Below are 16,381 nucleotides of genomic sequence, written 5' to 3'. Positions count from 1 at the left end.
AATTCGTTACAAGTATATATGAATATCTTTTTCTACCGCAGCGGCAGTCCCGTTTTTACTAGTCAGCTTGTCATCATTTTTCGACATTTGCTTTAGTTTTGCTCAAAAAGTTCATAGAATCCGTAAAAATTCTATTTTTTTTTTAATTTGCTCCTTATATTTGTAACAGTTTTATATAGGTACCAGATTAAGTATTGCAATGACTAGTTGTCATAATCTGTAATATTTCGTTTTTAAACTTTAAGTTACGATTCGTTCCGACAATTTTTCGAGCAGTAAGTTTTCTTCCCATATTAAAATTATATGTTTACAAAAAACATCATACCGATACCCTAAAGTTTTAAAAAAAACTGTAAATTAATTAAATTAAAGTGCAAATTTCCATAACCCCCTTATGAACTTAAAATTCACTAGACCTCCAGTCTGAGATTGACTTCATTATAAGATAGTGCGTTTTAATAATTTTATATAACAAAAATTTATAACGTGTTAAAAGTGACTTTATTTTTGTTTATATTCCATCCACAGAAAAGAGTGAGTACAAAGCATTGTTGATTATTATATTAATTTACAAAAAACATCATACCGATACCCTAAAGTTTAAAAAGAACTATAAGTTAATTACATTACAATGCAAATTTCCATAACTCCCTCGTAAGCGACTATAAACTCCAATAAAATTTACTAGTCCTCCAGTCTGATGTCGACTTCATTATAAGTTAGTGCGTGTATTTTTAATAATTTTATGACAAAAACTTATAACGTGTTTAAAGTGACTTTATTTTTGTTTATATACCGTCCACATGAAAGAGTGAGTACAAAATATTGTTGATTTTATATTATATTCTGCGTACAAATTTTGCGTTCTGTAAATCTTTAAATGTGGGTTGAAAGAAAATATAGGTCTTAATCACATCTCAATCCGTCGGATTTCAATAGAAGTTTAGCCACGAGTTTATCCCTTATGCCTTTGAGAGTGTAAAATATGTGACAACTGTGGAGTATAATATATATATATATATATATATATATATATATATATATATATATATATATATATTTATATATATATATATATATATATATATATATATATATATATATATATATATATATAATTTTAAACTTCTAATTTTTACGAAAAGCACGTCAGTTAATATTTGAGGGGGAGACATTATGTCATATTTAAGCTGACAGGAAAAGGCAAACTCTCAACCCCGTAGCACCCCTTAATTATATTTAAATTACTTCTACCTTTTTTATTTGATATATTAATTCTCTCCTTTGTACTGATTTTAGAAATGTATAACACATGATGCTTAAAGTGATTAGTTTATGAGAAAATCAATACAAAAGCAAGAAAAACTGATTAAAAAAAATATTTTTTTAATAATTTTATTACTAACATTTAGAATGAAAATTTCGCTACAAAAACGTTTACAATAAATGTTCAAAATGACTGCCATTCAATTCCCTACAGTTGTACAATCTATTTTGAAATTCTTCTCTGAAATGGCTTAACATGTCTGTCTGAAATCTTCTTCATTTAACTCTTGTACCAATTTAATTTTGTATGTATAATACTTAAATTTATGGAGGACTCGAAAGGCTGTATAAAGTGAAACATTGATTGCTCTGGATATCATGGACAGTGACTGTGATTACTTAGCTTCTAAGTTAAATTGCCCTAAAATGGCTACTTAAATTGCTTCGTTATTTACGAGTCCCTGTCGGTTATGTGTTTTATTGCAAACTGACCCTGTTGCTCTAAATTTCTGTATCAGTTTAATCACATACTTATGAGTTGCATGTCACATTCTAGCAGCAGCTCTTGCACAATTATTATTTTTGTAGTATAAACCTACAATTTCGATTCTTTCTTGCAAATTGTAAACCATTTCAGAGATTAAATTGCACATGTATAAAAATAATCTGTTACAAGTTATAACAAATTTTCATCGGCTAAAGAGCGTAGGCGCAAAATTTCGGGCCAATGCTTTTTAAATGCATTCATTTTTTTCGAATCCTGAGTAAACTACTAAGTATTTTTGAAAAATTTAAACGCAGAATGAAAGAATACATTATTACTGAGGGCCGAAAGTCCCTGAAAACTTCTATAATATTTATTTTAATAAGTTACAGGGGTGAAAAAAAAAAAGAGAAAATTTAGTGTGATTTTTAATTTCAAATATCTCATACAAAAAAACTTTTTGTTTATTCTAAGAGACTTTCGGCCCTCGGTAATAATGTAATCTCTGATTCTGCGTTTAAATGTTTCAAAAATATTTGTTAGTTTTCTCAGGATTCGAACAAAATGAATGCATTTAAAAAGCATTGGCCCGAAATTTTGCGCCTACGCTCTTGAATGTCCAAATAATATCAAAAACCTTTGATAAAACTCTAATAAAATCTGAAGTTTTTTGTTTCTTGGATTTTAAAGGTACTACAAATAGTAGGTACCGTTAAATATTTAAAAAGTTTAAATTATGCTACAACCTATTTTGTTACAGTCAATTAAGGCGGGAGAGATATTACCTTGGTAAAAAAAATTGTCTATCTCATAAACTAATCACTTCAAGCTTAATCATTTTTACATTTTTGAAAACAGTAAAAAAGCAGAATACAAATGTAAAATAACAAAATAGGGAAGTATTTAAAAAAAAATAAAGGGATGATACGTGAGGTGAGAGGGTGTAGTTTCCAGCAACCATAAATATGACATAATGTCTCCCCCTTCAAATACTAATTGACGTGTTTTTGCCCTTTTTCCAAAAATTAGAAGTTGAAAAGTCATATTAAACCTAGATCTAAGATTAATATTATTACAGAAATACATATTAAACTTTATTCTCAGCACCAGTAATGCATTGATTAGTGATCAGTGTAGTAGTGTCTGGGTTTTCGGGAGACTAAAACCTAATAATCGACACGGTTCAACCCGAAAGACTGTTGGGTTTAATATTAATTCATGTAATCATTTTAATCTTAGCTCTAGGTTTAATTGTACTAACCGCGGAAACCTTTCGAAACATATATATATATATATATATATATATATATATATATATATATATATATATATATATATATATATATAGTATGAGTTTAGTTCTTGAACCTTAATATATAGTTTTTTAGTGGATTTTCTTGGGCTTAGGTTCATAAATTGATACTAAGACATTTTCATATATTTTTTCGACGTTTCGACAGGAAATCCATGCCTTACTTTTTGAAAAAGTATCAAAAGATCTCAAAAGGGTTCCTATACCAAGCATTCTGTTTTTAAATGGTATATTCCTATACCAAGCATTCTGTTTTTAAATTAGATAAATTCAAGAGAGAAACTTAAGATGCTTCAGGAATTCTTGAAAGAGAGTCAGCTTCTACATTTAAAGAACCACTACGATGATCAACAGTAAGTTTGTGACAAGACAGTTTCATTATCCATCTGGCAATTCTAGGAGAAGGATTTTTCATGCTATATAACCACTGTAATGAGGAGTGATCTGTAATAACAGTAAAATCATCACTACCTTCAATATAGCATCTAAATTTTTTAATTGATAACAAAATTGTTAACCATTTTTTCTCAGTAGTTGTATACTTTTGCTAAGCTCTTGTTAACGGTTTGCTGAAGTAAGCAATACGATGTTCTAATCCATTATCTTTTTGAAATAAAACGCCACCCACACCAGAGTCACTTGCATCACAAGCAAGATAGAAATTATTGAAAAAATCAGGACTTGCAAGAACAGGAGCTGGTGTAAGAACCTGTTTTATTTTATGAAAAGCTTCATTACCTTCAGGATTTCACGTATAAGGTTGACCTTTCTTCCTACCTTTCAGCCAGTCAAAAATGGGAGTGCAAATAGTAAGAAAATTATTTAAGAACCTACGATAATAACCAATTAAGCCAATAAACCGACGTATTTGGGTTGTATTTGTGGGCACAGAGTATTCCAAAATAGACTGGACGTTACCAAGATCCAAGAATTTGCAGATCCAAGAAATCCAAGGAATTGCAGTGACGATCTGCAAAACTGGCGTTTCTTAAAATTAAAACTGAGAATTGCATACTTCAAACGTTTAAATAGCATTTTCAGAGTTTTGATATAAGTATCAAAATCTGGGGTTACAACGATAATATCATCAAGATAATAGAAAACTTAAGGTTCTAATAAAGGATTTATAACTAATTCCGTGACTCTACACATAGCGTGAGCACTATAACTAAGACCGAAAATTAAAACATTAAAACAAAATAAACATCTACATTGCACAAAAAAAGCAGTTTTTAATTTAGATTCTTTACCTAAAGGAATTTGACAAAAAGCCTATTTAAGATCAATAGAAGATATGAACAGCAGCTCTTACTTTAGAAATAATTGTATCAATTAAACGCATCAATTAACTATCAGGAACTGTAACAGAATTAAGTTTCCTACCATCAAAACAAACTCGGTGTAAACCATCTTTGTTTGTCACAAGCCATAAAGGAGAAGACCACGGTGTAGTTAAGGGTTGTGTAACTTTAAGTTTAAGCATTTCATCCACTTCAGCACTTAAAACCTTCTGTCTTGCAGTAGATAATGGATATTGTCTCTGTTTAATAGGTTTAGCATTGGCAGTATATATATGATGTGTATATAGATGAGTTCTACCAATGTAATCTGTCGGACCTATTTCTTTAAACAACTTAATAGCAGAACTGAGTTGTGATTGCTGAATATCGGAAAAATTTTCAAAACTGATAATAGTATTTACTACACAAGTAGATAAATCTGTGGCCTTAAATGAAAAATTTAAGAAATCCAAAGAAAGTTGAAACAAATGAATAAAATCCATACTTAATATCATTTTATGTAATGTAGAAGGAACTATTAACATTTTAAGTGATTGAGTTTTACTCAATAAAGTAGCAGGTAGTCAAACATATCCTAAAGTACTCTAAATGTTTCCATCGGCAGTAGTGAGTTGAACTGAAACATCATAATTAAGTGCTAAATTGAGCTTTTTAAGTAAAAAATAAAGAAGGAGAACCACTGATACTGACATTACTGCCACTATCAAGAAGTGCAGAAATTGTCTCTTTACCTAGAGAAATAGAAATATATGGTCTATTATTATTAGTATGAACATCTAGTAATGGACCAAAATTGAAAAGTACCTTGGAATTTAAAGGACCACTAGAAGAAACAAAAGTACTACAAGAAGGTAAAGTTTCAGATTCTACTGAAAAAAAAGTGCATAAATTATAATTAGGTATAAAAGGAGAAGCAGTTTTAGGTATAAGTTGCTGAAAAACACTCACTGACTTTGGTTGTTTGAACGTTTTCGAAAAGTTTTTCTTGGGATGTTCTTGCCTTTGCTTGATGTTTCTGGGACAGACGTTTGGCTGCTTTGAGGCATGTAGTCTGCCGAAGCTTGACCTCGCAAACCGTTTTTTTGAATATAGCTTATATTCGTATGTAGTAATATTATTAAATCCACAACCATAACAAAACTTTCTCTTAGGTTTATTGCACACTTGAAAAGTATGGCCTTTCATGTTGCAGTTCTAAAATGTAGCAGACGAAGAAAGAGACTCAACAGAAAATTTGCTGCGAGACGAAATAGTAAGAGAGGATTCAAATTTTTTACAATACTTTGTAAGGTTTGCAACTGATTGCACATCCTGGAAAGCAAGAGCCTTGACATAGGCAGGAAGAAGACCATTAATAATTTCATCCACTTTTTCAAATTCAGGAATTGATTTTTAAGACCGAAGCATCAAAGACTCTATATAAGAAATATGCAGAGACCGGTCGTCTAAAAGACTGTTTTGTGGAACGTATTTGTTCCCACAAATTTCTTTCATAGTTATGTGGTAAATAAGTGTTAAGGAAGCAACAAATTCAGACCAAAATTGAAAGATTTTTTTGTGAAATTATTATGCCACCAAGTAAAAGCAGCACCTTTAAAGAAATCTCCTGCAGAGATGAATAAACCTTCCAAGGGAACTTTAAAGTTTCAATTTGTTCCAGAAATGGAATAAGAGGTTCTTTACCAGAAATGTTTTTAAGGTCCCATTTATAAACAGGAACAGACTTAACAGGTGATGTTGAAGATTGAGAATGATTGAGATTTACTTTATAAGGAGTAGAAGCAACAGATTGGTCCACAAAATCAGGTTGGTCTACAATATCAGACAAAGTAGCCTCTAATTTTAACAAATCAAAGCGGAAAGCTTTTTTCAATTTTTTTTCATCTACAGAAGTTGACTGTAGACGGGAGACTCTACCATACAAATGAGTTAAATGAGAACTAAATGCTTTGAATCTGCTATCAGATTCTGTACCTGAATAATCAGATATAAGACCTTACAGATCAGAATAGGAGGCTAAAGCTTGCTGGTAATTAACATCGAAAGATAAATTGACCTAAATATCTGGAAAACTACGCTTACTGGCTTCCTGAGAAAGAAGTCGATTAAGAATCTTTCGTTTTTCCTCTACTGTACTTGGGAAAGAGAAATCCCCAATAAGAATTTCGTATGATAATTAATCTGTCTTTAGATGTTTAAGTAGCATCTGAAAGAAATAATTTAAAAACATTAAGAAAGTACTTAAAGTAAGCTATCCACAAAAACTGGTTAAGTTAAAAAACAGACCATTTAAATCAATATAAAATACCATCATAAAAAACATGTGAAAATTAATATTTATATATAAAAAGTAGTCAAAAAGTACAAAAAGTAGGAAAATATCAAGATTTACTACAAACAATGAATATATTGAAACATATAAAAATAGTATTTATTAATGCTTTTTAATTTGCTACCAAACTAAAAATTCAGAGCTCAAATCTTCGAATAAAACAAGTTGCGTGGGCGCCAATGTGTAACGATAAGACTACCAAAGAAAATTAAAATACTATTATAAAATAATACCTCAATCAACTATGGGAGCTTATCGTCTAAGCTTGGTCTAGCTCAGTCTCTCAAGTGTGAATCCGCCTTGTCTTAAACTATGAATTAAACAATGAAAATTCAGTTGGTAACAAATAAAACAATGAATTAACTAATCATATTTATTTAGCGTAAAACAAAATAATGATACCTAGTTTGCAGCAGCAAACCCTGCCTATAGCTTTACAATAAAATGAAATGATACTTATGGCATCGATGGGTTGCTTGCTTTTGTATAAGATGTTGTTGCCTCCAGATTATGTGGGTAGGTCTTAGGTGTTTGCCATTTAAGTAGTCTTAAAGACATCTGCAGTCTTATTTAGTTGGTTTCATATGTGGTCAATCCATCGTTTTATTTAATAAATTATCCCATAAACCCAAAGAGATTTCTGCAGACCATAAAATGAACCTTATTTCATATTTCTTTTTTTTTGTAAATTTCAACTATACACAAAAAAATATCCAACCACGTTAGAAAATCTGATTGAGTGAAATAGTGGAGGCTTGAGACAAAAGTTGTGACTACAATGAAGTATAGCACAGATGACATAGAACATTATGTCTATGATGGAATTAGCTCTTCTGTCAAAATAGAATATTTAGTTTACCGAACAAAAAGAGAGAGGGCGTCAAGTATTTTTTGAGAAAAAAATAGTAAAAAAAAAGAAACTGGAGGTTAAGGAATTAATAAGTTAATAAAGAAATGATTATAAAATATTTATTTAAATATAAATTAATAAAGATGTGACGTTTATAACGTTACAAACTAATTAAATGAAAATAGGTATACACCTACTTTTTTAAACATTTATTAACAACTATTTCCAATATTTTCTCAGAATATAGATCACTGTCGGTATACCTTTAAAAAAGTCTTTATCATTACAAAAATTAAAATGTTTAATTTTAATATATATATATATATATATATATATATATATATATATATATATATATATATATATATATATAGATATATAGATATATATATATATATATATATATATATATATATATATATATATATATATATATATATATATATATATATATATATATATATATATATATATAAAGCAATGTTCAGAACACCGATCATAAATCTTTTAAGGTATAGGTATATTAAAAATATTTTTAAAATCGTTTACTGTAGAATAGAATATGTTAAATTGGAACCAAAAATATGACATACATTTTTTGGATTTAGAAGTGGACTAGGTAGTAGGGAGACTTTATTTTAATCTTCTGACAGAGTATTTAATAAAATCTAAATGATAACAGCCAACATTGATAGCGGCTATGTCACTTGAAGAAAAGCGAGAAGTGTTACATGAAGAATATTTAACATTACCTAGGTAATCTAAAAATCGTAAAATATACATGATAATCTATTTGAAAACCACAGTTCCCTATATTTTCGAAAAAAAGAAGCTCTGACATCAATTAAAATACCATCTTTAGATTGACCATATTACACAAAACATATGAAACAAATTTTAGAATTATCCTGAAATAACTAACTCAATACTTTTACTTTTACAACCATTTCTGAAATAATCCAAGCGCTCTATAAATTTGCCTTCATATACCTACGTATATTGAAAGTTGAATTTTTAATTGAAAGAAAAATAAATAATATGTCTTATCGTCATTGTCTATCTCTACGTGTGCAGTTTAAAAACTCATTACCGCTAAAAAACAAAGATGCATTATTTGTTTTTTAATTCTCACAAAAAAAAATGCAAAATTGCATTTCTTATCTAGGAGAAATTAAAATAATTAACTTACCACTACTTTAAAGCTGATAAAGAAAGTTATCAAAAACAGTCCGTTATCATTAGTATTCAGTTTCATTTCGAAAAAGAATTATAGAATAAAATAATTGTTTTGCTACTCCAATACTTTAATATGCCAATTATAATTTCAATAACTGTTCAATATTGTCGGAATGCAGAAAATTATAAAGCAATGAAACTTTAATATTTATAATTATTGAAGTATGCCATTAAAAATTGATGTGATTTTAAATTATTTAAATTTTATTTTTCAATAAATTATGCTCAGCAGATACATGGTTTTTAACGTTGAATAAAACGATATGAGAGGTTTTTTATGCGGAATAGAGCAATACCGCTAATAGCGCCGTCAGTACAAGGTTTTAACTAGAAATTTGGTGATTGGCTTTGTGGAGAAAGGTTGTATTATAATAGTTCTGTGCAGAAGTGAATTACAATTCAAAACGCAGGTGGGAAAAAAGACAAAACTGAATCGCGGTAACTAACTTCCTATCTTTATAAATTTGAATTTAACTTTTAGTTGTGTATAAGTAATTTTGATTGTATATAATCAGTTGAAAAAAAAACAAAGTTTAAACAGTCTTAATAATGGGGGAGAGCACAGGGGCCCCTAGTGTTAAGATGACAACAAGTTAGATAGATAATTTAGATTTAGAATGCAATATAAATAGATAAAATATTTTTTGAAAATAATGGTAATTCGGAGACGACTAATCAACACGATAGTAAAAAAGACCAAAAACAATATTATTATCAGTATACCGACACTGGCCCATTCGAGGTCTATATGGAATCAAAAAACAATAACGTCAGAAATTCTAGTTTTTTAAAGAGCTAAATATATACATGATAAGACAATTGAGAATGTACAAAAAATTAATAAAAAAAGGTAAAAACCGAATAAGTGTTGTTTTTAAGACATGGGAATGGGCTGATAAATTCGTTTTAAATAATATAGAGGTTAAAAATTATGGATATAAACTCTTTACTCCTGCTAATAAAGTAACTTGTAGGGCTGTAGTAAATAATGTTGATGCAAGTATTTCTGATATTGAATTAATTGGGTTTTCGGATATATCCTCAGTAAATATTAAAATTCTGGAGGTAAGACGTTTCAAAAGAAAATCATAATACGATTCAGGTAAATATATAAATCCTTTTCCGGAAAACAAATTCCTAAAGAGGTTTTTTTCCCTTTAGGGTAAAGCCATATATGATTCGGGTGGTTTAATGCTACCATTGTAATTGTAATTTTCATGTAAGTACTTTTAAAGAGTGTCCGGAATATGTTAGACAACAGAATATTAAAGCCGTTATGTCTTTAGATAATCTCTATTTTACATTTAGAGTAAGTCAGGACGAATTTCCACTTCTATTAAATCAAGTTAATATAACAGATCATCATCATCATTTGTGCTACAGCCCTATAAAAAAGTCTCGACCTTCTTAAGTCTATTACGCCAGTCAGTTCTATCCATTGACAACTGTTGCCAGTTTGCTGCGCCTATTTTTCTACCATCCTCATCTACACCATCCCTCCATCTGAGTTTTGGCCTACCCCTACTTCTACTTCCCACAGGTTGTGACATAAGGATTCTTCTAGGAGGATTGTTGTGCTGTGATCTTGCCAGATGTCCTGTCCATCTTAGTCTTCCTATTTTTATAAGAGATACTGCGTCTTTACCACCAAATATATGTTTATATCTGTGATATATCTCGTAGTTGTACCTTCTTCTCCAAACACCAAATATAAGCAGGAGGTTTTTATCTGCCTTGGAAATGGTCCATGTCTCCGATACATATGTCAACACTGGTTTGTCAACACTAATATAATAGATAGAATTCCAATTAATGAGCGTTGGATAGAAAATATTCGAAATAACCCAGAACAGTGGTTTACCAAAAAAACAGAAAATAACGGAAACAAAAATAAAAGAAAAATAAATGAAACAAATAAAACTTATGACAAAGAGCTTCATAATCAAAACTATATCCCCAAATGGGAGATTTGAAGAGGGACCCTTCTCAGTAAGTTCCAAAATTCCTATCCCTGTATGTTCACGTACGGAATAACTAGAGAGGAAAACTGAAAAAACATTGAGCGAAATATTAACAAAGCTGAATAAGAGACATAAGGAAGACCTAATTACCTACTTGAATAAGCTAATTACACATGAAACATCAACAAACAGAAAATTACTAGATCTAGATGGATCCCAAGAATCCATAAATTCTACAATGGAACATAAAAAGTTTAAACAGTAATTATAATAGTTTAAAGATTTTTATACAAGATTATTACCCTTAAGTAATATTAGTAAACGAAACAGGGTATGAAATTCATCGATTGGATAGATTAGATGGTTATGGTGGCATTGCTACTGCTGTTGATAATAGTTTGGATCATAAAATAGTGTATACTACTATATATATACTATTATATAATAACGGTAAAATTTAAATTTTACCAGTTAAAATAATAGATTAGGATATTACAATCATTAATATTTATATTGATTCTGGGGCAAAAATAGATTTAAATGGATGGGTTGGGCGAATAGATAAAATCAGAGGCAATAAAATTATACTGAATGTACATAATGCACTTTGGAAAAGTCAGGTAACTCTCTAGAGGATTTGGATCTAGTTTGTTGCAATGATGGAAGATCCACACGGATTACACTCCCAGGTCAGAATGCTTCAGCGGTAGATCTAACACTAATCTCCTCGGAAATAGCAAACAGATGTCAATGGGATGTATAAGAGGACTCGGGTGGAAGTGATCATTTCTCAACGATGTGTAAAATTCTAATACAAATTCAACATACATCTATCCAAAAAAGTTACAAAAGAAACATTAAAAATGTCAATTGGGAAAAATACTGTTTAAAAATAGAAGAATTAATGAAAAGTGGGTGTAAAGAATATAGCACCTTTACACAAATTATGGAGAAGGTGAATGATGAAGAAATACCCTTCTTGGATATAAAAAGCTCACAGGAAAAAAAGAAAAGTCCTCCGTGGTGGGACAAGGAATGCTCAAACCTAATTCAAATGAGCAAAGAGAAATTGAAAAAATACAAAGAAGAAGCAAGTACAGATAATTATATCGAAATCAAAAAAAAAAAATCTTTTCCTATAGTAAAAAAATATTTAAAAATAAAAAAAGAAATAGTTTTAGATGCTTTTGTAACGGATTTAACAGGGACACTCTGTAACCGTTTCAAAAGATTTAAAAGAAACTCATTATAAATTTCGATTATTTTTTTTTAAATAAAACTTCTAACCCCATCTATCTGTCAAGTACCTACCTGTAGCCAACTCAAGGATTCTTCTGTAATTCCCAAATATATCCGGTAGATGAGCCTATTCATCAACGTGTCACTCACGCTCAATTTCAGAGAGCGCAAGAATAGCGTCCCCCTCTTTCCTGTTAAGAACGTCCAACCGTTAAGACGTGTTTCCAAAGTGGGTCCCATTTAGAGGTGAGCTTAGAAATCCTTTTCTTGTCCATATTTCAGATAGATATTTATTTTTTTAGACCCTTATTGTAGAGGCTATAATGCTGACTTATTATTAATACTTGTCGCAAGATAGTATTGGTATGGAGTTATTCCAGATCATGACCCAGTAGCGGTATCTTTTTATGGAATACCTAACCCCTCTTATCTAGGATGGTGGTGGATTGATATCGGATGTAGCCGAATCAATGGTTTATTTGGTGACTGATTAAATAAGAAAAGAAACAGAGCAGATTAAGGTTGTACCAATTTTTATTATACCTACTTTCAAGACAACGGAAATGATTATGAACTCAAAAAAATTAAATTATAGTGAAGTGTTCTAATTTTATTTAAAGGTTTATTTTCTTCATTATTCAATTCAATATATAATTTGGGGTTAATATACATATATATTCATTTACTTTATAACTAATTCTTAATTTAATACGATACAAAGCTTTTTTGTTTATGGTAAAGTAAACATAAAATAATATTTTGGTATCCCTTTGGGATGACGTAACTATTAATGTTTTCTTTTTGTTCATTACTAAGAAATAATAAAGAATAGTTTTCTTGTAAACTTTCAATAAATCTTAATTTTTTTTGCTCTTCCCCTTCGAGGATAAACCAGGGGTGGCGTCCAATAATAAATTATAATTTCATATTATCTAATTGTGCTTGGATTTAAAATACGATATAGTTTCTATATGTTTAAGAAAACCCCACCCAACACTCTTCGACAACGAGCGATTCTGGCCTTGTATATATTATTGTAGCACGACAGTGTTACAACTCCTCTAGCAGAAATATGGCGAACTGTTAAACAGTTCTCCACATATCAAAATGCAATATTTCCCGCCACTCTTCCCAGCAAACGCATAGCTTTGGAAATATTAGATAAATTGGGAATTGACATAACAGATCCAGAAATTACTGTTATCCAATCCAATAAGGATGTGGAGGACATTTTTAGAGAGGAAATAATAAGTGTCCTAAAAAAAGCATAAGGTTACTGGTTTAGATCTAATTATATATAGTATGATTGGCAGACTTCCTCAGGTGGCAAATGAATCACAGTCAATAATATTTAATAAAATAATTAACAAAAAGCTGGCTTTCCACAAGAATGGAAAAATACCTTTGTTATTCCTTTCTTAAAACACTATAAAAATCCATTATGTACAGATAACTATAGAAATATAGCTCTAGAGTCATGAACAAATATTTGAAAAAAATTTTATATTGAACCCAAAGCAGTTACGAGTTAGAATAAATTAAAGATGAACGATAATTTAGCTTTAACAATAAATTATATTAGAACAGGATTTAGTAAAAATTTAAATACAATCGCAATTTTTTTGGATATTAGTAGGGCATATGATACTGCCAATAGGTTTTTGCTATATCATCATCATAATCATCAACTAGCCTCTAACGTCCACTGCTGAACATATACCTCTCGCATGCTTTTTCACTTAGTCTGATTTTGCGCCATCTGAATCCAATTTGTAGTCACTCTTTTTATGTCATCTGTCCATCTCGTTGGGGGTCTACCTCTATTTCTGTTAGCTTGTATTCAGGGTCTCCATTCCAACTTATTTTCAAAGAAGCCTTAGTTGAAGATACATGCATTAAAATTAATAGAATTAATGTCAACAATCTCAGATATGCAGACGACACGGTACTTATTGCCTCCAATGAAGAAGACCTGCAACGACTTATAAACAGGGTAACCAAAGCATGTAATAAATATGGGATAAAACTTAATACTTGTAAGACAAAACTTATGGTTGTCAGCAAAACGGAATAACAACCAACGAACATCAGAGCGTATGGAATAGAGTTAGAAATAGTCCACAATATTACCTATTTGGGTGCAAACGTTAACGATAACTGGGATATAAATAAAGAAATAAGAATACGCATTGAAAAAGCCAGAGCCGCCTTCTATAAATTAAAGAAAATTCTAATTAATAGAGATATTACGTTAAACCTTAAAGTCAGATTAATACGCTGCTACATATTCTCCAGATTGCTGTATGGTATGGAGAGCTGGACCCCTACAGAGACATTAATGAAAAAATTAGAGGCCTTTGAGATGTGGATTTATCGACGAGTATTGCGGATAAGTTTGGTTGATCGAATAAGAAATGAAATAGTTTTACATCGAATGAAAAGGAGCACAGAAATAACAAAAACGATAAAAATTCGAAAGTTACAATATTTCGGTTATGTAATGAGACATCCAGAGAGGTATAACCTTCTACACCTCATAATACAGGGTAAGATCGCCAGAAGGAGAGGCCCAGGCCGACGAAGAACATCCTGGCTCCAAAATCTCCAGGAATGGTATCAAGAGACCACCGCTAATTTATTTAGAGCCGCCGTAAACAAAGTTATTATTGCTAATATGATCGCCAACGTTCGATAATCGGATAGGGTACTGAAAGAAGAAGGTTCCAAAATTCTTTTTGTCCACCGGTCATCAACTGATCTTGCTACATGACCTGCCCAGTTCCACTTTAGTGTTGTTATCCTTTCAATAACGTCTGCTACTCCTGATCTTTTGCGTATAGTAGCATTGGGTATTCTATCACGTAGAGAATTCCCTAACATTATTCTCTCCATTGCCCTTTCCGCAACTTGTAGTTTACTCACTGTTGTTTTTGTGAGTGTTGGGGTTTCTGCGCCGTAGGTCATCACTGGCAAAATACACTGATTAAATACTTTTCTTTTCAGGCACATTGGAATCTTAGACATAAAAATATCCTTCATCCTTCCAAATACAGCCCAAGCGACGTTTATTCTTCTTTTCAGCTCGATTGTTTGGTTGTCTCGACTTATTCTGATCTCATGGCCCAAGTATTTATAGGAGTCACCTGGCTCAATATCTTTGTCTTCTACTGAGATGTTTTTGTTGTGGACTAGATTTGTCATAAATTGTGTTTTTGAAAAATTTATTTTAAGACCAACTCTTTTTATGGCAGCACGGAATTCTTGGAGCATTATCTGTGCCTGATCAAAGCTTTCTATAATAAAAACAAGATATTATCTGCAAATTTAAGGTTATTTAAAAATTTTCCATCTACATTGATGCCCTTTTCGTTCCAATCTATTGTTTTACAAGCGTATTCTAGCAAAGTTGTAAATAATTTAGGAGACATGTTGTCTCCTTGCCGAACGCTTCTTTTAATACGAAAGATCCCAGTATCTTCATTAAGTCTTGCACAGGCCGTAGCATGCTGATAGATGTATCTGATGAGGGATATGTATCGGTGATCTATTCTACCTTGTGTTAGAGCTTGGAGCATTTTACTTTGATTGACCGTATCAAATGCTTTTTCAAAGTCGACAAAGACAAGTATCAGGGGTCTATTATATTTAATGGTTTTTTCAATTAACAACTTAATGGTTTGCAAATGATCATTTGTTCCGTATCCAGCTCTAAATCCTTCTTGCTCGCAAGGTTGATAGAAGTCTAGTTTTAATGTCAATCTATTATTATCTTTATAAACAACTTATAAACGTGAGATAACAAGCTAATAGGTCTATAGTTCTTTAGCTCTGGTATATCTCCCTTTTTGTGCATGACTACTATAACAGCTTTATTCCACTGAGATGGTGTAACCTCTTTTGAAAGGCATAAGTTATATAATTGTGTCAATGTTTTCAATACTTTCTTTCCTCCTACTTTAACTGCCTCAATAACGATTTAATCACCAGCTGCTTTATTGTTTTTCATTCGATTTATTGACTTTGAGACTTCTTCGATTGTTATTTCCTGGGATATCCTCTGAACCCACATTCTGGACTTTTCTCAACTTCTTGCCATCTTTCTTGCCCCTGTCTCTATATAATTCTGTGTAAAATTCTTCAACTACCTTAATTATATTATCTTTATCTGTTATCACTTTTCCATTTCGATCTGCGAGCTTAACAATATTCTTCTTACCTAGAGCTTGACAACTCTTCAGCAACTTTAAACTTTTATTTTCCTTGACAACCGTTGTAATCTTTTTTGTGTTATATTGTCGTACATCCTTTCTCACTGCTTTATTAAGTTGTTGTAGTACGCGTGCATTCCTATCGTTTTGGTTCTTAAGTTCTCTTCGTGTCTCCATAAGTCTTTTTGTCTC

General features: G+C 30.8%; 1 protein-coding gene across 1 annotated transcript in view; it reads left to right on the top strand.

Moving 5' to 3' along the window:
- The first annotated feature begins 694 nt into the window (after positions 1 to 694).
- The window catches only part of LOC140435635 (facilitated trehalose transporter Tret1-like), a 252,331-nt gene continuing 236,644 nt past the window's right edge, over positions 695 to 16,381 (top strand). Inside the window, exon 1 of the mRNA XM_072524366.1 lies at positions 695 to 811. Coding sequence (XP_072380467.1) covers positions 804 to 811 — 8 coding nt within the window. The 5' untranslated portion in view covers positions 695 to 803. The remainder of the gene's footprint in view (positions 812 to 16,381) is intronic.

Source organism: Diabrotica undecimpunctata, chromosome 3 (genome assembly GCF_040954645.1).
Source record: "Diabrotica undecimpunctata isolate CICGRU chromosome 3, icDiaUnde3, whole genome shotgun sequence".
Lineage (NCBI taxonomy): Eukaryota > Metazoa > Arthropoda > Insecta > Coleoptera > Chrysomelidae > Diabrotica > Diabrotica undecimpunctata.
This window is presented reverse-complemented; position numbering and strand designations above follow the sequence as displayed.